This window comes from Callorhinchus milii, unplaced genomic scaffold (assembly GCF_018977255.1).
Source record: "Callorhinchus milii isolate IMCB2004 unplaced genomic scaffold, IMCB_Cmil_1.0 Scaffold4, whole genome shotgun sequence".
NCBI classification, from domain to species: domain Eukaryota; kingdom Metazoa; phylum Chordata; class Chondrichthyes; order Chimaeriformes; family Callorhinchidae; genus Callorhinchus; species Callorhinchus milii.
Genome location: NW_024704745.1, coordinates 5,593,175 through 5,617,244, shown reverse-complemented (window position 1 = coordinate 5,617,244; position 24,070 = coordinate 5,593,175). Strand labels below are relative to the sequence as shown.

At 47.8% G+C, this 24,070-nt stretch overlaps 1 protein-coding gene across 2 annotated transcripts in view; it reads left to right on the top strand.

Annotated features, from left to right (window-relative positions):
- Positions 1–9,345: 9,345 nt before the first annotated feature.
- The window catches only part of LOC103188724 (homeobox protein PKNOX1), a 30,135-nt gene continuing 15,410 nt past the window's right edge, over positions 9,346–24,070 (top strand). Inside the window, exons 1-2 of one of the 2 annotated variants that reach the window (XM_042334324.1) lie at positions 9,346–9,411; positions 19,112–19,214. In XM_042334324.1, the coding sequence (XP_042190258.1) occupies positions 19,164–19,214 (51 nt within the window). In that variant the 5' untranslated portion in view covers positions 9,346–9,411; positions 19,112–19,163. Of the gene's footprint in view, positions 9,412–11,305; positions 11,324–19,111; positions 19,215–24,070 lie in introns of those variants that run through there. The other variant, XM_007908802.1, reaches the window with a different exon arrangement.

The window sequence follows — 24,070 nt, the reverse complement described above, 5'->3', positions numbered from 1 at the left end:
TAATAATACTTGCACTTGATACCACGCCTTATCACCTCTTCACTTCACAGAATATACTGTAAAGTGAATTGGCTGTATATTTTGTGGACGAAACACGGCAGCCAATTGCACACAGCAGCGTCCCGCAAACAGTCGTGGATTGAGCGACCAAATTATTATTATTTTGAAGGGATAATTACCCCAGAAAAGCGATATCCACCAGATAGCTGACGGGAAAACTCTTGAGGCTTGGAGGCAACACCTCTGGAAGGCATTAACTTAAGTTCAAGTTTGTATATCTGGAATCCACCTTAATATTAATAATAATAACCACTTTCCAGGGTTAATAATCCCTTAAAAAAATTAATAGTAATAATTTGGTCACTCAATCCACGACTGTTTGTGGGGCAGTTTTGTGCAATTGGCTGCCGCGTTTCGCCCACGTTGAGACATGTCAAAGCATTTAACAGGATATATAGACACATTTTGCACACAAAATACAGTCAATTCACTGTTTGTAGGACACTGCTGTACGCAATTGGCTGCTGTGTTTCGCCCTCAAAATATACCGTCAATTCACTTTACAGCATATTCTGCGAAGCACTTTGAGACATCTCAAAAGAGGTGATATAGCACTGTATCAAATGCAAAGATTATTATTATTCTCCCGCTCTTTCTCTATAGCCTTGATTTTTTTTCTTTCCAAGTAAATATCCGATTCCCTTTTGAAAGTTATTATGGAACTGCTTCCACCACCCTTTCAGGCAGTGCATTCCAGATCGTAACTCACTGGTAAAAACAATTTCTCCTCGTCTCCCCTCTGATTCTTTTGCCAATTATCTTAAATCTGTGTCCTCTAGTTAACAACCCACCTGTCAGAGGAAACATATCGTTGGCCCTTCTTTTAAGTATAAGCATACGTTAACTTAACTCAAACATTTTTATTAATTTACATGTGATCTGAAACATTCAAATAAATTCACTTCCGATCGTAACAAGTGTCCTTCACTATGTATGACCGTGGGTTGATTTAGTGCTTGATGTGCCTTTGGTGGATGTCGTGATGGGAACACCAGTCCTCTCCATTTTAATTTCTTCTCTCCTTGTGTTCATCTATTGTGCCGTTCAACTATGCTTTGCCGGTCCTCTTTGATTTCCTTCTGTGTCCTTTTGACTACCACGTGGGCCGTGATAGTCCGGTCTCGATAATATTTGTGTCATTTAATATTTGTATCTTGGGCAAAGGCAGCTAAGGCTAAGTTTGTATACTAATTAACAAATAAGGACCAATTGAATAGGACCAATGGAAGGAGATCAGGAAGGAGAGAGGACGGAGTAGAGGGTGCGTTGGATTGTGTAATTGGAAACCTAAAATACAAGAGTGCTCCACACGTTATTTGGTTGAGAATTTGACGCTTAAGGGAGCGATGCTTCGTCGGAGACGCCGTCCTTCGGATGAGACGTAAAACCTGCCGATGACTGTTCAGACAGAGATTAAAGATGCCACGGCAACAATTGGGAGTCCATGAAGGCTCCACTGCTCGTTGCTTGACAACGTGGATGGGATGAGCGTCTTCTGGTCGGTGTCCGATTGCAGAATGGACTTCTGTCGCCCTCCGGTGGTGTGCGCGGGTAACTGCACAAAGACACCGTTCTCAGCCCCCAGGCTCTGGAACTCCATCCCCCAGTGCCTTCGCCGCTTCCTCCCTTTCCTCCTTCAAGGCCGGTCTCAAAACCTTTCTCTTTGACCGAGCCTTCAGCTCCCCTCTCGACTCTCTTCCTCCTCCTCGCTCCCTCCCTTCCCTCCCCTCACCCTGACCATTTCCCCCTCCTTGCTCCCTCCCTTCCCTCCCCCTGACCATTTCCCCCCTCCTCGGGTCATGACCCAACTGTGCAGCGCCTTGGGACGTCCTCCTGACGTGAAAGGCGCTTTATAAATGGAATCTTGTTGTTGTTGTTGTTGTTGTTCTTAAGATTGTGTAAGAAAGTCCAACGACGACAAATTATCCTTGGATTGCGCCCTTCACGTCGGAAAGACGTCCCAGGGCGCCGGACAGCCAGGGTTTTTTTGGACCCGAGAAACAGAAACGCTCCAAGCTGAGCAGGTTTCACCTTTATCCTTAGTTCACAGCCTCCTCCCTCCTCTCTCTCTCTCTCTCTCTCGCTGACCTCAATGCTCGCTGGACATTTAACCCTCTGCATGTTTTCCATTGGACCTTCTTGAGCTCATGATTTAATAATACTTGCACTTGATATCACGCCTTATCACGTCTTCAGGACGTCCCAAAACACTTCACAGAATATACTGTCAAGTGAATTGGCTGTATATTTTGTGGACGAAACACGGCAGCCAATTGCACACAGCAGCGTCCCGCAAACAGTCGTGGATCGAGCGACCAAATCATTATTATTTTGAAGGGATAATTACCCTTGGGGTCAGGAGGGGTGGAAGGCAGAGGGAGTGGGAGTGTGGCCAAAGGCACGGTCGAAGAGGAAGGTTTTTAGACAGGACTTGAAGGGGGCAAGAGAGGGGGTGAGGCAGAGGGATTGCGGTCGGAGAGATAGTGGGCAGCAAGACCGGGGAGGGCTTTGAAGGTGAGAACCAGGGTTTTGTTCTCTGAGGGACGGGGAGTTAGTGAAGCCGGGCAAGAATGGGGGTGACTGGTTCACGGAGCCTGGTCCAGGAGAGGACACAGAGCTGCAGAGTTTCGAATAATCTGCAGCTTGTGTCCGTTTCCCTTTCGAGGGAAGAGTTGGGAAGTCCAGCAAGCAGGCAGTTGGCGTTGTCAAGCTGGGACGCGATGGCAGTGTGGGTTAAGGTCTCAATGGCCTGCGGTGAGTGGCAGCGGCAGAGGCAATGTTGCGGAGGTGGGTAAAGGCGAACGGGTCGCGGAACAAGTGTGGGGTTTGAAGGATAGCTGAGGGTCAAAACGGACACCGAAGTTTCACAGGTGAATGGTGCAGCCGTGAATAGCAATAATGTCAACGGCTGAGGCTTTGGTCGCAGTTCGTTAAAAGTTTTAATAATAATCCTCGCATTTGATACAGCGCCTTATCGCCCAGACGAGACGTCTCAAAGCGCTTCACAGAAAACACCGTGGGCGAAACCTGGCAGCCAGTTCCTCACAAACAGTCGTAGATTAAGTGACCCAAATTTGTTTCCTAAGAAGAGATTATTATTGCTCCCGTGGAGTCCTGTAGCTCAGTGGTTAGAGCACTCGCTTTGCAAGTGAGAGACCTGAGTTCAATTCCAGGCAGAGGGCGAAACCTTGGGCAAGTTTCCTTACTCCACACAGAGCCTAATAATAATCCCTCCAAAACCAAAAACAATAATAAATTGGTCATTTTCAATCTACGACTGTTTGTGGGGCATTGCTGTGCGCAATTGGCTGCCGCGTTCGCCCACAAATATACAGTCAATTCACTTTACAGTCTATTCTGTGAAGCGCTTTGGGATGTCCTCCCGACGTGAAAAGCGCTATATCAAATGCAAGGATTATTATTATTATTATTATAAAGTGATCCGCCAAATCGCTTAACAACCTACTTACTGCGAGGTGAACAGGCGCGTGGAGCATAAGAAACGTGTCCACGGTTCGGCCCCCTGCTCCGGAATCAAACCCGGGTCCTCCCGCTTGTGAGGCGAGCGCTCTAACCACCACACCGCGGGTCTTCAAAGTTGTGCGTTTGGTGCGGTCAGTTCGAGTTCCAGTGCTTACGGTGAGCACCCACTCCCCACTGGACCACCCGCCTGCCCACCAACCTTCAAACCTGAGGTCCCGTCTGGATCTGTCCCGCGCGGCACCATTCGAAAAGAAAAGGGAGTTTCTCTCTCCCGGTCACCCGCTTGCTTCGCGGCTGTTTTTGTGGGACGCTGCTGCGCCCGATTGGCTGCCGCGTTTTTTCGCCTGCAAAACACGCAGTCACGGCGCTTTACAGTAGACTCCGTGAAGCGCTTTGGGACGTCTCGAAGGCACGGTGAGGCGCTGCATCAAATGCGAAGGATTGTGAAGGACGACAGTATTATCCCGTGGCATAATCCGAGTAAATAAACAACGACGACAACATTGCATTTATAGAGCGCCTTTCACGGTCGGGAGGACGTCCCAAGGCGCTGAGCAGTTGGGTCGGGACCCGAGCAGTGGGGGGGGGCAATGGTCAGGGTGAGGTGAGGGGAGGGAGGGAGGGAGAGAGGGAGGGAGGGAGGGAGGGAGGGAGGAGGGGGTAGAGAGTCGAGAGGGGAGCTGAAGGCACGGTCGAAGAGAAGCTGAGCCTCAGCTTCACCAACTCATCCCACCGGCTGCTGCTATGGCCGCGGCCGCTGTTGGTGTGACACCCCCCCCCCCACCCCCCCCCCCCCCACCCCGGATGGCCATGTGCTGCCCTCCGGTGGAGCGCAACTGGAACCGCATCAAGACACCATCACTGAATCTCGTGACGCCCGCTTCTTCTACAGACTAACAGCAACAACGGCAGCAGCAAAGCAGGTCACAGGATTTCAACCCCCCGCCCCCCCCCCCCCACCCCACCCCACTCCGCACTGCTGCTGACGACTCCAAATCGCAGAGCTTATGCAGAACCTTGACGGACCCTCACCTGTCCTTTCACAGCTTCCGTCCAGGCTCTGACCGAATCCGCTTTCTTCCGCCAACACATCGCACGTCTCCATCACCGTCTCACCTCCAATGCTCCCGATACCCTCACGCACTCCTAGGTCACCTCCGGACATGACGGCTCCAATATCCTGCTCTCTGGCCTCTCCCACCCCACCTTTCACAACCCTCACGTCACACAAGAGCTCTGCAGCCCATACCCTCTCCTGCACTAGGCTCCGCAAGCCCATCACACCATCCTCCTGTCCACAATAGATCAACTTTGAGATCCTATTCCTCACTTTCAAATACCTCCCGGACCTTGCAGCAACTTATCCTGATCTCCTGTGATACCCCCTCAGCTGATCGGTCCGTCCCCTCATCCCCCCTCCCCCCGCCCCCCACAACTAGAGAGTATTCGTGGGTGTGAATCCCTCCACCTCACCCTTTCTCTCTCTTTCCAAATCCCACCTGCAGACTGAATTCTTTGACTGCAATTTCTGTTTCAAAATCTTTTAACGTTAATTCTCCTAATTTTTAAAACTCTCTACGGTCTTGCCCCTCCCTACCTTTGCGACCTACGAAAACTTCAGCAACCCGTCCACTCCCTCCGCTCGGGGGGGGGGGGAACTGACCTGCTCCATGTCCCCCGCCCTGCCCATCCCACTATCAGTGGTCAGGTCTTCAGCAACTCTGCCCCTACCCTCCTGGAACTTCATTCCAGAGCATCTCTGCCTCGCCACCTCCCTTGCTTCCTTCAAGGTCCATCTTGAGACCTTCTTCTTTGACCACGCCTTCGGTCATCTTCCTACCTCCACCTCCCTACTTGACTCCAGCCCCCAACTCGGGTGCAACACTTCACTGTACAGCACCTTGGGACGTCCTCTTTATGTGAAAGGCGCTGTATAAATGCAATTTGTTGTTTTTGCTGCTGTTGTTAATTTGCTTTGAAGTCCGCTCCGTTCCTCTGCTCCACATCCCCCGCCCCAACCGCCCTACCATCGGTGGCCGGGCCTTCAGCCTCTCAGCCCCGAGGCTCTGGAACTCCATCCCCCAGTGCCTTCGCCGCTTCCTCCCTTTCCTCCTTCAAGGCCGGTCTCAAGACCTTTCTCTTTGACCGAGCCTTCAGCTCCCCTCTCGACTCTCTACCCCCTCCTCGCTCCCTCCCTTCCCTCCCCTCCCCCTGACCATTTCCCCCCCCGCTCGCGTCCTGACCCAAGTGTCCAGCGCCTTGGGACGTCCTCCCGACGTGAAAGGCGCTCTATAAATGGAATCTTGTTGTTGTTATTGTTGTTGTGATTTATGCAGCAGCTAATCTGCAGGAGGAACCTCGACACGGCAGTCAGAGGAATGACCAAGTGATCTCTTTTTAGGCAAACGTGAGTGTTGTTCAGAACACCGGCAGAAACTATGATTTTCTTCCAAATCACGTCACAAGAACTTTAATGTCTACTTGAAAGGCAGCCTGGATCTTGCCTCAATTTATCGCCTGAAAAGCGTCACTTGCAACACAGCACTCCCCCCAGCACTGCCCTGGGGTGTCAGCCTACACTATCAACTCAAGTCTTGGGGTTCGGGCTCAATCCCACAGTCCTCTGCCCCAGAAACAAGAGTTAGACTAATTAATGACAGATTAATATTATCCATGTCACCTTATCCATGTCATTGAGACGTCTTAAAACTCTTCACAGAATATTTTGTATTTCTGTATATTTTGTGAGCAAAACTGCGCACCGCAATGTCCCACAAACACCCATGAAGTGAACCAATTTTATTTGGGGATTGTTGTCCAGGATGGTGGGAAAGGGAAACTCCCTTCTCTTTTCGAATAGTGCCATGGCATCTTTAACACCCACCTCAACAGGCACAGATGGGTCCTCGGTTTACAAAAATAACAGCAACTTTCATTTATATAACACCTTTCAAGCCGGACGTTGTCACAGAGCTCTTACGGTTTTAACACCTCATCTGAAGGACAGCACTTCCGACCATGCAACACCCAGCGCTGCACTGGAGTGTTAGTTTAGACTATGTGATTCCAAGTCCTGACGTGGGTCTTGAATCCACAACCTTCTGACTCAGAGGCAAGAGCACTACTACTGAGCCAGGCTGACGCACAGGGTGTTGGTTGTAGATTGGTAATATCAGCACAATCCAAAAATGGTATCGTCTCTGTGGCCAAAGGCTCAGGCTGGCAGCTGTTAAATCAGGATCAGATATGCAAGTGTCAGGAGTTTTTGTAATACTCAACTGGCCCCGTTTCACAGCCTCAATGAAAATATCAGATCAGCTGCCAAATATAGAACTAATGTTATGATTGGGAGAGCGCGACTTTGGACATACTAAACTGATCCAGTCTGACAAACAAAAGCGGGTAGAGGGCAATGGGAGAGGGCATTGGATGGGGCGGAAGAGGAAGGCTCATGTGGAGTATAAACTCCAGCATCAACTTGTTGAATGGTCATACAGCCAAAAGGCTGTAAAGTTCGTGCAATTTCCATTGCAACAAACACTACAGCGCCTGGGAGCTGAGCAACACGTCCATTAACAACCCATGGACACTCTCTCTCTACACACACACCGCCCTCTCCCATTTGCAAGTGTAATTGTCCCTGTGTGTGTGTGTATATATATATCTAAAGTTCAAAGGGAGATGGTGGTCAGCCTTTATCTACAATATAAAACCCTAATGGAGCGAGTGCTTGTTTCTCATGAATGCCAATGGGTGCTGCCTGCAACCCTGGAATTGATGTGAGTTTCATTATGTAGTTTATCAATCAGATAATGGGGATAGGGAATCATCCCCCTCAGCTCCTGTTAACCCTACAAGCCAAAACCCTAACAGGTATGGTGGTCCTGGCTGGACAAGCAGCGGGAAAGCTTGCTAGGCAGTGCTATCATGGCAAGCTATTCGGTTTTAGCTGGTTATAAATAAATAATAATCCTTGCATTTGATATAGCACTTTTCACATCTCCTAAATATCTCAAAGCGCTTCATAGAACATACTGTAATGTGAATTAACAGAAAGTTAGTCTGCAGGTGCAGCAGCAATTAGGAAGGCGAAGGGTATGTTAGCATTCATTATGAAAGGATTAGAGTGTAAGAGTAGGGAAGTCTTGCTGCAACTGTATAGGTCCCTGGTGAGACCACACCTGGAATACTGTGTGCAGTTTTGGTCTCCTTATTTAAGGAAGGATGTACTTGCCTTGGAGGGGGTGCAGCGTAGATTTACTCGGTTAGTACCAGGGATGAAGGAGATGAGTTACGAGGATAGGCTGACCAATTTGGGCCTATATTCTCTAGAATATAGAAGAATTAGAGGAGATCTTATAGAAACCTATAAGATCGTCAAAGGGCATGATAGAGTAGATAGTGGGAGATTGTTTCCCTGGTTGGAGAAACTAAAACCAGGGGTCACAACCTTAAAATCAGAGACCAGCCCTTTCGTACTGAGTTGAGGAAGAACTTCTTCACTCAAAGGGTAGTGCATGTATGGAACTCACTACCCCAAAGGGCTGTTGACGCTCAGTCCTTGAACATATTCAAGACTGAGAGAAAGGGATTAAGGGATATGGGGATAAGGCAGGGTCAGGTTATTAGCTGGAGTTAGATTAGAAGATCAGCCATGATTGAGTGGCGGGGCAGGCTCGAAGGGCCGAATGGCCTCCTCCTGCTCCTACACGTTACGTTATGTATATCCTGTGGGCGAAGCTCGGCTGCCAATTGCGCACAGTCAACCGTACTCCAGTAGTGGCCTCCAGAGCAATCTATCTCTGGAATGTCCACGTGTACGTGGGATGATACAAAAACGATCCAATTTATAATTTATGGAGGGGTGGTGGGGGGATGGGGGAAGGAAGGAAGGGGGGAGTTTCCGGCTGTGCTGCGAGGGCTGGAGCGGGGAAGGAGAGAGAGGGTCGGCACGTCTGGCCGGGAGGAGGAGTACGGGGAGCGGGAGGAGGACAGCAGTCCTCAGAGCAGCCGGGGCCGGCTGTTGGGCAGAGTTACCCGCAACATAAATAGGCGCGCAGTCCAAAGTCAACACTCGCACAGGAGGCAGCCCCCCCCCCCCCCACCCCCCACCCCCCCCCCCGCCGACAGGATGCCATTTTCTACTATTTGAAGCACCCATCAGCGACGCCGCAGCCGCCTTCTGCTTTTGTCTTCTCAGATTTCCGGCATCGGGGCAGCGTTTTGCCGACCGGACCCCTCCGGGGATTGTAATCGTAAAACCGTGCCGCCGCCACGGCCCCATCATCAACGTCATCCAGGCGTCTCGAGGCGCTTCCCAGGATACACCGCCCCGAAGGTGCCGACAGCTGTGTTTTTGTGCGCGAAAGGGGCCCCACTGCAAGTTACTTTGGTAGCCCAAAGCCGACGGTTGTAGCCCAAAGTCAGCCGTTTGTAGCCCAAAGTCCGCCAAACAGAAGCCCCCCCCCCAAAGAAGCCCAAGATCACCGTTGGTCGTTGGGGGCAGCGTGCGTGCGTGCGTGTGCGTGCGTACGTACGTGCGTGCCGCGTCAAGCTGCTCGGGTGACATCTCCCCGTCCCCCCCCGTCCCGTCCCCCCTCCACCGCCACCCACACACGTCACGCGCCCACCCCAACCAATCAGCGCGCGCTGCCTCATGAATATTAATCGCGCGTGGCGACGTGCGCAGGCTCAAGCGCAGCGCCCGGGCCGGGGCGGGGCGCGGCGCGCGGAGACACCGCCTCCTCGTGAATATTAAGCGCGCGTCGCCACGCACGTCCGAGTTTTGCGCGCGGCGTGCTGACGCGCCGCGCCTACGTGGGGCTGATTGCTGCAGCGCCTGTCAGTCTGATGAAGATTGGCATCAAGGTAAGCTGTCACTCACGCCGCTCTCGCCCCCCCCCCCCCCTCCTCCTCCTCCAGTTCCGTTCCCGCTCACCGAATCCCGAGTATCCGGTCGAAGTCCAAAAAAAAAAGCCCAGGCGGCGCGACGGTTGGGCTCCGGTCCGTCCGTCGGTGCCGCTCCTACGTTTTATTTTTCTACTCCCCCCCCCCCAACCCGGCCGCCGCCGCCGCCACCACCACCACCACCGTCCGTCTCCCTCTCTCTCTCTCTCCTCGCCGAACATTCTGGAAAAAGGGAGCGCTGCGAAGGAGGCGGTGGCGGCTCTCCCTCCTCTTTGTCCGTCGAGCGGAGGAGCGCGGCGGTTTGGGTTGCGGGGCGAGAAGGGGGGGGGTGTGTGTGTGTGTGTGTGTGTGGTGGGGGGGGAGTGGAGTGGGCCGCGACGCGATGTGTTTTGTGGCTGTGAGAGTTTGAGTGAGTGAGTTGAGGGAGGGGTGGGGGGAGGGGGGTGGAGGACGAAGGAAGGAAGGGAGGAGGAAGAAGACGACGACGACGACGCGAGGGAACGTCAACTGTCGGGCCGTGCGTAGTCACGCATTCGGGCGGGCGGGCGCGCGCACGCGAGCAGTCGCGCGCATCACCCGTTTGTGTCTACGTCACTCACCCCCCCCCCCCCCTCCCCCGCTCCTCGAGCCCTGTCTGCTGGCGCCTGATTGGACGGAAAATGGCGCACTCGGAGCACAGCGGGCGGTCGCGGTCGGAATTTTTTTTTGTCTGGAAAAGAGCGCCCGCCCGCCCGAGCCCTCCCGACTGCCCCCCCACCTCCCCCTCTCTCTTCTCCCTCCCAAACACAAAGCACCAAATAATTTTTTTGACCGCGCGCGGCGCCCCCTCCACCCCAGGGTGAAATAATTTGTGGGGTGGGGGGGGAGCGGGCAAATCCCTTGCTTGTTTTTTGGTGGGGGGGGGTTGGTCAGCCGCGTGTCTGGACGTGTGCGGAGACCCCCGTCGCCCTGATTAAAAGAGTGTCCGAGCTGGGAATTCCAGGCGCCCACGTGGAAAACCCCAGGACGTGGATTGTTGGAAAGGAACGCGCACTCTTATCGCCCCCCCCCCAGAGGGACGCATCCTGCTTAACTAATTCCGGAAAGTATTAGGCGCAGGTTGGCAAGAGATGAGGCTGGGGGGGGGGGGACCCCAGAGTGTGCGTTGGGGGGCAACTGCTGGGAGTTTTAACCGCACATGGCTTGATATCGGTATCACTGTCTGGCAGAGTTTCCCGCTGCTTGTCCAGGCTTGGACCACCCCACCTGTCGGGGTTTTTAAGCTTGCAGGGTTAACAGGAGCTGAGTGGGACGACTCCCTGATCCCAGTGACTGGTCTGCCCTTCCCGCAGACGAATCAGGCCGCCGCAGAGGGCCGCCTCGATTCTGGCATTTCATTGCCAGGCATGTCACCTTGTAGCCAGTTCAATACCCAAGGAGGTGCTCCTATCCCCCTCCCCCCCCCACCCAGAGGATAGTCACTAGTTGGTCCTAGATGGTTTAATTTAAACCTGCAAAATGTTGGGGCCTTTTTATTTCTTTTTTTCTTACAGTTTCAAAAAGCACTAAACTTAAATTAGTCACTTTTGACTCCTCCCATATACAACAACAAATTATATTTGCATTGCACCTTTCACATCAGGAGGACGTCCCAAGTTGCTGGAATTTTGTAATATCATAATATCGGACTACTTTTGGACTTGTATTTGGTCGTCTTAGGGCAACCAATGTATTTAAAATTTCTGACCACCCTGCCCTAAGCCCAGAGGGTGAAGGGCGCTGTATAAATGCAAGTTGCTGTTCTCAAAATACTCATATCCTGCTGGAGCACAGCACTGAAGGGTAGTTTCTCTACACGCCAATAAATCCCTGATCTTGGTCCTGATGCCTACAGGTACTTCACCATTGGGAAGGGAAACTTGAGATTCTTCATGTGTTATGCTGTGTGTTTGTGCCTATGGTCCTGGTCGATTCATAATAGATTTGCCAGAGATTGGGGAGTAAGCGGCTGTCTTGACACATTGGCCACAAGAGATGTCATCAGGGTAAACCAAGCCCAGATACTGGGGCACTATCTGTTAATATTGTGAACATCTGTTTGAACACCTTCAGCCAAAGAATTGCAACACAGCACTAAGCACAAACAAATTACTAAGCAATGCTTTGGAAACTTTTAAGGCCCCCCTTCTTTGCAGAAAATGTGTGTGTATACATTATTATTCTGTGCTGTACCTTTTCCATTGCTTTTATATTTTATGTATTTCCTAAAATGAGATGGCTAAAACTGTATAATATGCAATAACTGAGGTCTAACCAAGCACTTGCGCAAGTTCCACATTACCAAAATTAGTTGGTGAGCAATGTTGTATAATTGGCTGTTCTGTGTTTAGTTAAGTTGTGGGCAGTTCTGAGCTGCTATGAGGTGTTGATACATTGAAGTCTTGGAGTGCCTAATACGTTTTAATTTGGGGTAACGTTTGTTGACTTCTCTGTGGAAAGGAAGCTTATTGTTTGCTGGGTTTAATGTTCAAGAATGAGCTATGCCAAAAACACAAAGACACTTAACTATTTCCTGTTCACTGCAGGTAGATAGCATCTCTATCCCAGATTAGATGTCCACATGGCTCAGTAGGTAGCCTCAGTCATAAACGTGGGTTCAAATCCTATATTGGGAGTTTCAACGCAATACTGCAGTGCTTGGAGAAGTCTTGCATTGTTGAATGTGCTTTCCTTCATTAAATATCCCATGGCACTAATAGAAAAGAGAAAGGGGCTTGCTTCTCCTGGTATGTTGGCCACAATCCTTCAGATATGTTCGCCATTCACCTCACCTTGTTTTGCCCACAAAATAAAGTCAATTCACTTTACAGTATATTCTGTGAAGTGCTTTGAGATGTCTCAATGATTTGATAAGGCGCTCTATCAAATGCAAGGATTATTATTATGGATGATTGTGGGACCTTACTATGTGAATGGTGGCCACGCTTATCCACAAATGCAGATTCACTATATTTGACAGCAATTCCTTGAGAAGCGCCAAGAGACTTTTGGATGGATTAGGTGCTGTATTAAAAGCAAGTCTTGTTATTTAAGATTAGAAGCGTCCCAGGGTTCGAGACAGCATAAAGTGAAGGAGGGGGGTAATTGATGTCTGGCCTATATATTGGAAATTCTAAGGCAAAGGAAGCCCATTTCTAGCTTTTTAAACTCTTGAAACTAATTTTAGCATAAGCAGGAGGAATCTGTGCATGGGGGCAGGGATGAAGTGTTCAGACTTGTATAGCTCAGGAACTAGCTCACTTTCTTTCCTCAAAGCTGACAGCAGGACCCTAGAGGGAGAATTTTGCATTTCTATATCCTGAAACCCCTCTTATCCTTGGCCAGTTGATGTCTGATGCATGCAGCAACCCATCACCATGCATAGAGTATCCAAATCAGACTTGAGAGTATCACATGTGTACACCACTTACACATAAAAATTTCCACATGTCTGCAAAGGAATGTGCACTCATGCTCGCCTAATTCCAGAGAATATTAGCACAGGTAGGCAAGAGCCAGATACCAGAGTGTGCGTTGGGATAACTGCTGAAGTATAACCAGCTAAAGCTGCATAGTTTGCCATTGAGAGCACTATCTGGCAAACCTTCTCCCTGCCATTAGGGGTTTGTCTGCTGGGCTAACGGGAACTGAGTGGGAAGACCTTCTGATCCCAGTGACTGGTCTGCTCCTCCAAGTACTGCCGGTAAGCCAGGCTGGATCAAGATCTGGACTACATCGGCCAACACCATAGATTGACCCAATTCCGACATTCTGTGGCCTAGCAAGTCACTGTGGAATCAGTTCAGCCACAAGGAGACACAAGGAGTTGTGATTCCCTGGCCCACCACTTTACATACATTCACATAAGACAACCATAAAATTATGATTTGAGCCAAATAGATTAAAATACCAATTTAGTTTTAATTATAAATCAGCACAAAATACCTAATCTATTCAACGTTTTTTATCAATGTTTTTTCTAATTGTTACAAAATCCATACAGATTGCTAATGCGAATTTAGACAACTTATTTTCTGCTCTTGACTAGTGTTCAAAGTAACCTGAAGCAGTGCTAGCCCTGCGGCAGGACACCATAGAGTTGCTTCTTTCAATTGCTTCATCTTCACAATAATAATAATCCTTGCATTTGATATAGCACCTTATCATGTCGTTGAGGCGTCTCAAAGCACTTCATAGAATATACTGTAAAGTTAATTGACTGTATATTTTATGGGCAAAACGTGGCAGCCAATTGCACATAGCATTGGCCACAAACAGTTGTGGATTGAGTGATCAAATTATTATTATTTAAAATCTTGTATCCTCTGATTCCTTTGTCTGTAATACTCACACTGCTATTATTTGTGTTAAACCTTGCTGGGCCAAAAAACTACTGGATCTGGAACTTGACCAGTTTTGAGAAAATTGATGTGAATAGAATCTGTTATCTCCTTCATAAGTCTTCCTAAATGATTCTTACAGCACATGGTCTCTTAACACCCCACTGCTGGCATAACTGAATCCTTTCTTTACTTACTGCTGCCTGGTTTCTTTTGCCTCTTACTTCCTCTAATACTCCCATTTAAATCCTGAGTGGTTTTACAAAATTCGTCATGAAGCTGCTTTCTTTTCAAAGTGAAGCCCTGATTTGTAATCTGCAATACGATCGGTGTTTGTACAGAATCTTTCATAATAAACTCGTAACATCAAACACAGACAGAAGAGATGCTTTATTGTGAAAAACTGCAAGGGTTCAACTCTCCAGAGCTCTGTAGTTGCCGAGTGGATTTGGAGTTCAACTGGCAGCTGTAGTACATTAAATTACACGTTCCAAGCTCTCTAACAGTTAGCTGCTGTGTGTGTTATTGTTCTAAATGTTGGTTGCATGAGGCCCTGGGTTTTGTGGTTGATCAGTAACTTGGTTCCCTGGGGAGTACCTAGAATACTGTCATCTAACGAGGCCTGTAGGACCTGTAAACAGTTGCTGTATAAATCGAGCAACAATGCTAGAATTTCATCACATAAAGCGTCTTGTGTTTTGAGTTGCTTTGTTCGAAACAGGATTTAAAATTGGTTTGAACATCTGCTCACGGAACAGCTGTCGCTGAATTTTTGTTCTGGAGCAAAGCTTGTACTGTTTGATGGCAGGAAGGGCATCGTGATGTGTTGGTGATCCTCCTTGGTGGGGAGGTAAGAGCTGAACTGGCTCCGAGGTGATATGCTTGACAACGGAATGTCGGAATCAAGTCCACCCTCTGTGGCGGTCTCAGTGGTCCGGTTTCTGAGCCGGGCGGGTCCGCAATATTCCAGGGCACTGCTGATGACAGCACAGCCCCAGCCTGGCTCATCGGCAGGACCCAGAAGGGCAGACCAGTCACTGGGGGCAGGAATCCTCCCACTTAGCTCCTGTTAACCCTGCAAGCCAAAGCCTTAACAGGTAGGGTGGTCCTAGCTGGACAAGCAACGAGAAAGCTTGCCAGACGTCACTGGCGCTTTAATACTGACATTGGACGCTGTCCGGCGAGTGTGGTCGTGGTGCTAGGGTGTGAGATGCAAGCTCCTCACGACTGAACTGAAAAGCTTCTTACCAAAAGTTGAAATTCATTTCAGAGCCTTATCTGATCATGAGCCATTTGCCTTTTCTCCCTCATGTGAGAGCTGAGGTAATGGTCTTTGATCTGTGTGATGCAGTGTGAACTCTGGAGTAAAATGTTCAGTCATTCAGGGCCACTCGTGATTCAGCCCGCATCATGCCTGACGCCGGGAACAACAGTGGTTCAGTACTTCAAATAATGCGTCTGAGGGTGAAGTCTCAAATTGTTTAATGTGTCTGGATGTCTCTGATATTCCAGGCTTCTGATGTAACTGGAGCTTGATGAACTGGAGCTGGAATCTTAATCAGTGCCCAGACAGTGTGAATTTAGAATGAAGAATAATAATAATCCTTGCATTTGATATAGCGCTTTTCAAGTCGGGAGGACGTCCCAAAGCGCTTCACAGAACACACCATAAAGTGAATTGACTGTGTATTTGTGAGCGAACGCGGCAGCCAATTGCGCACAGCAATGTCCCACAAACAGTCGTAGATTTATTGTTTTTGTTTCTGGAGGGTTTATTATTAGGCTCTGTGTGGAGTAAGGAAACTTGCCCAAGGTTTCGCCCTCTGCCTGGAATTGAACTCAGGTCTCTCGCTCGCAAAGCGAGTGCTCTAACCACTGAGCTACAGGACTCCACTGAATGACCTCTTGCAAAGCTCCTCAAACTCTGACTCTTATCTATTGCTCAGCAAATACAGTGACAGAAGAATAACTAATTCCATGCTTAACTTGAGATGAACTGACTGTTATTAGATCTTTGGCCAATGAAGCCACAGGAAGTGGAGCCCTTCCCCTGCTTTCCGGCACAGGAAAAAAACTGAGAGGGGGTATGATAGTTTTTATTTGGTCAGTCGGGAGTGTGACATGGGGAAAACCATCACACCGTGCTTAAGAATATCCTAATCAAACTGAGAATTCCATGCATCCCACCGACACGTGGAAATTCCAGAGGTAGATTGCTGGGATAGAATGCACACTCTCTCCCTGCAGCGACACACTCTCCTTACCTAATTCCGGAGAGTATTAGGTGCAAGTTGGCGAAAGCGTTGGGGGAACTCCTGGTGTCTAAGCAGCTAAAACCGTGCAGGTTGCCATTGATATCACTTTCCTAGCTGGGACAAGTAAGCTCTCGCACTGCTTGTCCCAGCTAGGAAAACCTTGCCCATTAGGACTTTGGCTTGCAGGTTAACCGGAGCTGAGTGGGATGATTCCCCGCTAATGGGAGGCTTAGCTAGTGTGAACTAGGAAAGATTATGGGTGAGGGGGAAGAGTCTGCAGGGCATAGTTTTAGAATCAGAATTGGAAGGTCCAGAACAGAGATGAAGAGGAACTTTTTCCAACAGAGAATGGTGCGAGTGTGGAATTTTTGATCAGTTGTTGGGGCAACAACTGTGTGCATGTTTTAAAATAAGACTGTGGACATGTGGTTGAAGGAGAATAAAGTTTAGGGACATGAGGAAAAAGCCAGGATATAGGACTAGGGATAGGATCTAAGATGGGCCTCCCTGTGGAGTATAAACACTGGCTGAACTGGATGGGCTGATGGCCTATTTATGAACTGTATTAGGTTACTGTGAATATAATGTGATGGGCTGAATGACTTTGTTTTGATGACAGAACAGCCCCAGCTTGGCTCATCGGCAGGACCTGGAAGGGCAGACCAGTCACTGGGGGTAGGGAATCCTCCCACTCCCTATGTATTCCCTCTCCCCAGAACAGAGGGCATTTCATTTCCCCCAGTCCCTTAAGGTCTCCAAGTAAGCACCTAGGGCTCTGGAGACCCAGGGTACTTGGCTGCTAACTGAGTGGAAGCAGCTCACAGGTGCATTCTTAATAAATTTCTCTTAGGCTTTCTATCCCAGTGTTTTTCCATTGCTTTCTGTACAGTATAATAATAATCCTTGAATGTGATATAGCGCCATATCACATTGTTGAGACATCTCAAAGCGCTTCACAGGATGTGCTGTAAAGTGAATTGATTGTATTTAATGTGTGAAACGGGACAGCTAATTGCCCACAGCAATGTCCCACAAACAGTTGTGGTTTGAGTAACCAAATTATTACTTATTTTGAAGGGATTATTACCCCTGGAAAGCGATCCGCCAATCAACTAACAATCAGGTTCCTATTTACTTGAATTCTGGGAATCGAACCCGGGTACTCTCGTATGCAAGGCAAGTGCTCTAACCGATAGACTAGGACTCCACCTGTAGTATTAGTTCCTTTCCTTGTCTTGTCCAATGTCCCAGGCCTCTGCCAGCCCTGCTCAAAGCGTCTGCTTTGCTGAGTAAAGGCTGCTTAAGATGGCTGTCTTCACTTTTATTTTTAAGCCTCCTTTCTCCCAATAGTAGGAAGGAGCTGGAAGCATGAAGCGCTGAGCAGATGTCATTCAGGATCAGGCTCCAGCCCAATGGGAAGTGAGACATTTATTCTCAATATGCTTGCTGTCGGAGAGTGGGCTGATCAGGATTAACGTTAAGCACAGGGTGCTAGTGGCAGGATGGAACGGCTGAAAGGAATTGCTGGGGAGGCGATCAAGGCAGTGGAATTAAAGCAAACACGGCTCCAATGATAGATCTGTGCAAAAGATGGGTCAATATGGGTGGGACTCGGGGCTACAATCAGCCTCTGTTTGGTTATGGAGGAACTTCTTCATACATCTTAGATACATGTGTGTGTGTGTGCAGACTGAGCTGACAATGATGTGCTTCTCCCATAACTATCTGAAGTCCCATAGTGTATTGGTGGAGTCCTGTAGTGTATTGGTTAGAGTACTCTCCTCACAAGCGAGAGGACCCGGTTTGATTTCCGGGCATGGCGAAACCTTAGGCAACCTGTTTACCTAGCGGTGATTAGGAACCCTGTTGTTAGTCGATTGACGGATTTCTTTGTTGGGGTATTAATCCCTTAAAATAATAATAATAAAATTTGGTCACTCAATCTACGACTGTTTCTGGGGCATTGCTATGTGCAATTAGCTACCACGTTTCACCCACAAAAATATAATAATAATCGTTACTTATGATATGGTGCCTTATCACGTCTTCAAGACGTCTCAAAGTGCTTCACAGAATATACTGTAAAGTAAATTGACTGTATATTTAGTGGGCAAAAGTCAATTCACTTTACAATATATCCTGTGAAGCACTTTAAGACTTCTCAATGACATGATAAGACGCTATATCAAATGTAAGATTTATTATTTTAATAATAACTGGCTTACCTAAGCTGGACGCTCAGCATACATCTAGAGAGCAACTCAAAAATAGCCCTCAAGCTATTTTACGCAGCCAGCGTAAGAACCCCTTACTCCTCAAAGCAGCTGCTTAGAGCAGGGCTGGCAGAGGCCTGGAGTATTGGACAAGGCAATGAAAGGATCTAATACTGTATAGAAAATAATGGAAAAACACTGGGATAGAAACCAGCAGGCAGGATACAGATACACATAACAATGGAGCTGGGGAGAGGGGAAGAGAAAGTCTGCTGTTAAATAATATAATAATCCTTGCATTTGATATATCATGTCCTTTGATATAGTGCCTTGGAACGGCATTGAGATGTCTCAAAGCGCTTCACAGAATATATTTTGTGGCTGAAACATGGTAGCCAATTGCGCACAGCAGTGTCCCACAAACAGTCGTGGATTGAGTTCTTATTACTGGAGGAGAGATTATTATCCCCAAAAAGCGATCCAACAATCAACTAATAACTGGGTTTTTACTTACTGCTAGGTAAACAGAGGCAAATGGAGTAAGGAAATGTGCCTAAGGTTTCACCCTGCTCGGGAATTGAACCCGGGTCCTATCGCTTGTGAGACGAGTGTTCTATCCACTACGCTACAGGACTCCACTGTTGAGGGGAGGATAGGAGTACATTATTCTGATATCTGAGCCAGTTTTCCTGGGCACGGGCTGTGCAATATCTGGTATCTGAGCCAGAGTAACTGGTATCATGCGAGGGTATTCAGCGTCTATAATCCAGTTTAGACGATGAAGGATGTGAAAAATGGACTTGCAAACTAAATGGCAATTTTCCTTTCATTTCAGGGCTCTTGATGTGTTTCTCATGATGTGAAAGGTTGCAGCTCGCCACAGAACCATGATGGCAACACAGGCAATTACCCTCGATTCCTACCCGGAGGAGCAACAGGTAAGATAGTGGTGCAACAGGGCAGATGTTGTTTTTCGTGTGGCATTAGCTGCATATAAACCCAGTCGCTCTGTAAACTGGATTCCTGCGGCATATTGGTTAGAGCATTCATCTCGCATGCAAGAGGACCCGGGTTAGATTCACGGTCAGGGAAAAACCATAGGCAAGTTTCCTTACTCCACAAGCCTCTTTTTACCTAGCAGTAAGTAGGAACCTGATTGTAAGTCGATTGCTTTCCGGGGTAATAATCCCTTCAAAAATAAATAAGTTGGTGGTGACTCAAACCACGACTGTTTGTGGGTCCCTTCTGTGCGCAATTAGCTGCTGCGTTTCACCCACAATATATACAGTCAATTCACTTTACAATATATCCTGTGAGGGACATTGAGACATCTCAATGACAGGCTATGGCGCTGTATCAGTTGTAAGGTTTATTATTATTATATCTGGGACGAATCACTGCATCTGAACTTGAAGAGGGAATTGGACTGACATCAGTAGCAATATAGTCAGTGACACGGGACGCTGCGAGGGAGCTAGAGTAGCATTAGCAGATGTTCAATCAGTATCTGTTGGAAGTGTTTGTGGTCCCCAAGCCTTGGCTCCTGCCAACCTGCGTCTAATAGCTTCCTGAATTAGCTAAGCAGGATGCGTCCCTCAGGGAGAGAGTGCACATGCCATTCTAACAATCCATCTCTGGAATTTCGACATGTAGGTGGGATGCATGGAGTTCTCAGTTTGGTTTGGATACTCTTACACATGGTGATGGGTTTCTGCATGTGTCAGACACCTGGCTGACACCCAAAAAAGTTTTGTACCCATTAATGGCGTTTCTGCAAACTTCAGCTTGTAACAGTTGTAGTTCTGGAGCAGGACAAGAGGTGTACACATTGAAGTGCTAACCTGTTCCCATCGCAAGGTGCTTTGAGCAGTTCTGGGATGCTGATATTTTAGAGCTTGTTGGTGCTGGAAATGTCTATTCAGGGATGTTCATGAAACCCTTTTTGAAGAGCTTGTCCACAGGCTTCACAATTCATTCTGTCCTTGTATATCTCTTTATATTCTGGGGTCAGCCTAGCTCAGTTGGTAGCACTATTGTCTCAGAGTCAGAAGGTTGTGGATTCGAGCCTCACATTGGGACTTTGAACTCCAAGTCTACGCTGACATTTCAATGCAGCACTGGATTGTCAGAGGTGCCATCCTTCAGATGAGCTGATAAACCGAGGTCCCATCTGCTTGTTCAGATGGATGTTAAATATCCCACGGCGCTATTTGAAAAAGAAGGAAGTTTCTCCCGGTGTCCTGGCCAATCATCTCTCAAATAAAATTGATCGTTCACTCCATGGCTGTTTGTGGGACATTCCATGTTCAATTGGACTGCCATGTTCACCTACAAATCTACAGTCACTCCACAGTAAATCCTGTGAAGCACTTTGGGACACCTGGCAGTGTAAAAATGCTGTGCCAAATGCAAAGATTACTATTGTTTACACTGTAAATAACTTGGAAATGGGAATGAAACCAAGCTAGGGTGATGATACTAAACTGGAGGAGTTGCAATTAACAGGGAACAAACGACAATAACAATTTGCATTTATATAGCGCCCTTCATGCGGGATATCGTCTCAGAGCGCTTAAATTGCTGAGGGATTTGGATAGATTAAGCAGTTGGTCTAACAAATTCAGAGTAATTTAGATTGGTGAAAGGAGAATAAATAATGTACAGGACGCCATATAGGAGAGAGGTTTGGGGATACGAATGGCAAGATCACTGAAACTGGCAGCAGTGTGCGTCGGCAGGAAACAGAGTGACCTGGTTCATGAGGCATATAGCTGAAGGCTAGAGCATAATTCATGGAAAGTGATGCTGAATTTGTCTGACTTCTTACTACCGAAGTATCCAAATACATCTTTTATATGTCTGAATTAATTCTGCATCTAGAATCTCCTCCATCTGAATACAATTCTGCATCTCCTGGGACAGTGTATTGCACATTCTCGCCACTCTGTGTGGGAAGAAATGTCTTCGCCTCACTTGGAATGTGCATCTCCTCTGAAACAACCCTAGTCATTTTATTTTAATTGCAGTGGTTGCTAATGGCAACAGTATTTTGCCCAGGGTTGTAATAATTACGCATCACTGTGATTGTAAAGTTGTAGATGTTTTCTTTATAAAACCATTCATTGTTCCTCCCTCTGAAAGAAGAGATAGCTATTTGGCTAGTCACTTTCAGGGCTTAGTCAGCTGTTCAGCCGTATGTAAAAGTTCAGACCGAATCCTTGGTGTATTCCAAGCGATCTCTATGGATTAAACCCGAGCCTTTGAGGCCGTGCTGTGATAGAACAATGCATCACGGAGGTTGGTGGAACCGGCTAAGCTTTGTACCTGGGGCAGTGATGCGGGACGCTGCGTTTATTGGAGCCAACAAGTAGGATAAATCTCTTACATTTGATGCTTAGTTTTTTTTTATACAGTTCTGTTGAAGAGGGAGGAAAATACATCTTCCTTTGTGGTTTACGTTTCACTCTCTATGTACGCTAGTAATTTGGGAATCGATTTGACTGATACCCACCTCGATCATTGAAGAAAAACCCACCAATTTAATTTGACAAGTTTGGGTTTGCTCACTACACGCTTGTCCTATAGATTCAGGCCCGACCGGGCCCCAATCCTACCGTCGCTGTCGTCTAATTGAGCGCCGAACTCAAGCTGAAAGTGAAATTAAATGAATGTGTGAATGCTTCCCGATCTCATTTGGAGCCGTCTGCTGGAGCAGGATGTTTTGTTTCAGAGTTGGGTTGCCGTGGAGCTGATGGAATCTCCTGTTGATAATGTTTTGCCCTACGTGGAGCATTGTACGCCTCTGATACTGTCAGTCATGTGAAGAGGGTGTGAGGTGACTTGGTGTTAAGTGTTGAGAGTTCAGTCAATTCTGATTAGGTTTGAACTGCATGTTTGTGAAATACTAACTGTTGTGTAGGGAATACAAAGGGCAGATTTTTGAGATATTTGATCAGCCGTCAATCCGCTTATCAATTTCTTACTTTGTGTGTACATAATAATGATGATAATAATCCTTGTATTTAATGCAGCAACTTATCATGTCGTTAAGATGTCTGTATGCAGTTGCTCCATTTTTCAGTGTATTTTCTGGGTGAAAAGCAGCAGCCAAATGCGCACAAACAGTCGTGGATTGAGTGACCACATTTTTTTAAAATTGCTATTGGTTTTTTTTGGAGGGTTTATTACCCCTGGAAAGCAATCCGCCAATCGACTTACAACCAGGTTTCTACTTACTGCGAAGTAAACCGGTACGCGGGGTAAGGAAACTTGCTGAAGGTCTCACCCTGCTCGGGAATCGAACCAGGGTTCTCTCGCTTGTGAGGCGGGTGCTTTAACTATTACACCTTAGGACTGCACAAATAAATACTCACATCGAGATAAAGGAAAAATTCCTTATGTGACGATCATGGTGCTGAGCAGTAGATGATCCTGATTGTGTTCTTCAGTTACTGCAGAACGTCTATGCAGACAGTTGAGCCTTTGAATTTGTATATAAGCAGAAAACTACATCCTCTCAAATTCGTAATAGACCATGCAGTTTACAACATGTTCGCAATCCTATCAGGTAATATTTCTATCCGCATTGTTTCTGCTTAGAAGCCCTGTCCTTGGATTTCTCCACCCACTCTTTCAATACCAGTGTGTCAGTCTGACTCATTTTGTAGTACTCTAACCACTGAGTCTCACCTTCAGCCCCTCTGTCCCCACCCTTTGTAACTCCATCCCACAGTGCTTTTGTCTCGCCCCCTCCATTGCCGCCTTCAAGGCCGGTCTCAAGACCCTCCTCTTCGACCGCGACTTTGGACAAACTCCTACCTCTACCCTGCCTGCCCTCCACCCCTCCTGATCCCAACCCCACCTCGAGTGCAAATCCTTGACTGTCCAGCACCTGGAGACATCTTCCAGCCGTGAAGGGCATTATACACATGTAATTTGTTGTTGTTGAGTCAGAAAGTTGTGCGTTCGAGTCTCACGTTCTCACTCGGAACTGATATGATCAATGCAGCATCGTTAGGAGGTGTGTTGCATTGTCGGAGGTTCCATCCTCAGATGAAATGTTAAACCAAGGTCCTGTCTTGCTTGTCCAGGTGAATGTTAAAGGATCAAAAAAAGAATTTCTCCCGGTGTCCTGGCCCCGAAATAAAGTTGGTCACTCACTCCATGGCTGTTTGTGGGACATTGCTGTGTGCACGATTTGGCTGCTGCGTTCACGCACAAAATACACACAGTCACCGCACTTTACAGTATAACTTTGAGACCACCACAACAACAACTTGCATTTATGTAGCACCGCTCACGCAAGGTGGAGTCCGAGAGACATCTGAACAACATGATAGGGTCTATATCAAATGAAAGGATTATTATTACCATCAAATCAGTCCTCGCACCTCACCCTCAGGACCACCTTCAAACTCCACCTCAAAGTTCGCATCGGCACAAACACGTTGAGTAACAAGCACATGAACGGGATTCACCAAGAGAGCTACAGTGGGGAATGAGCATCGGCACAAACACGATGGGGAGAGAGCAAGGAATAGGATTAGAATAAAGAGCTCCAGTAGGGGATCGAGCACCAGTCAGGTACGATGGGGGAGGGAATGGGATTGGAGTAGAGAGCTCCCGTGGGGGAGCGAGGACCAGCTCAGACACGATAGAAAGAACAGGAGTGTGCGTTTAAGATAGAGAAGCAAACACCAGCACAGTCGTAAATGACCACCTTTTGTACTCTAAATTCAATGATTGAATTGGCCTTTCTTTTCGACCACACCTTTGGTCACCTTCCTCCCCCTCC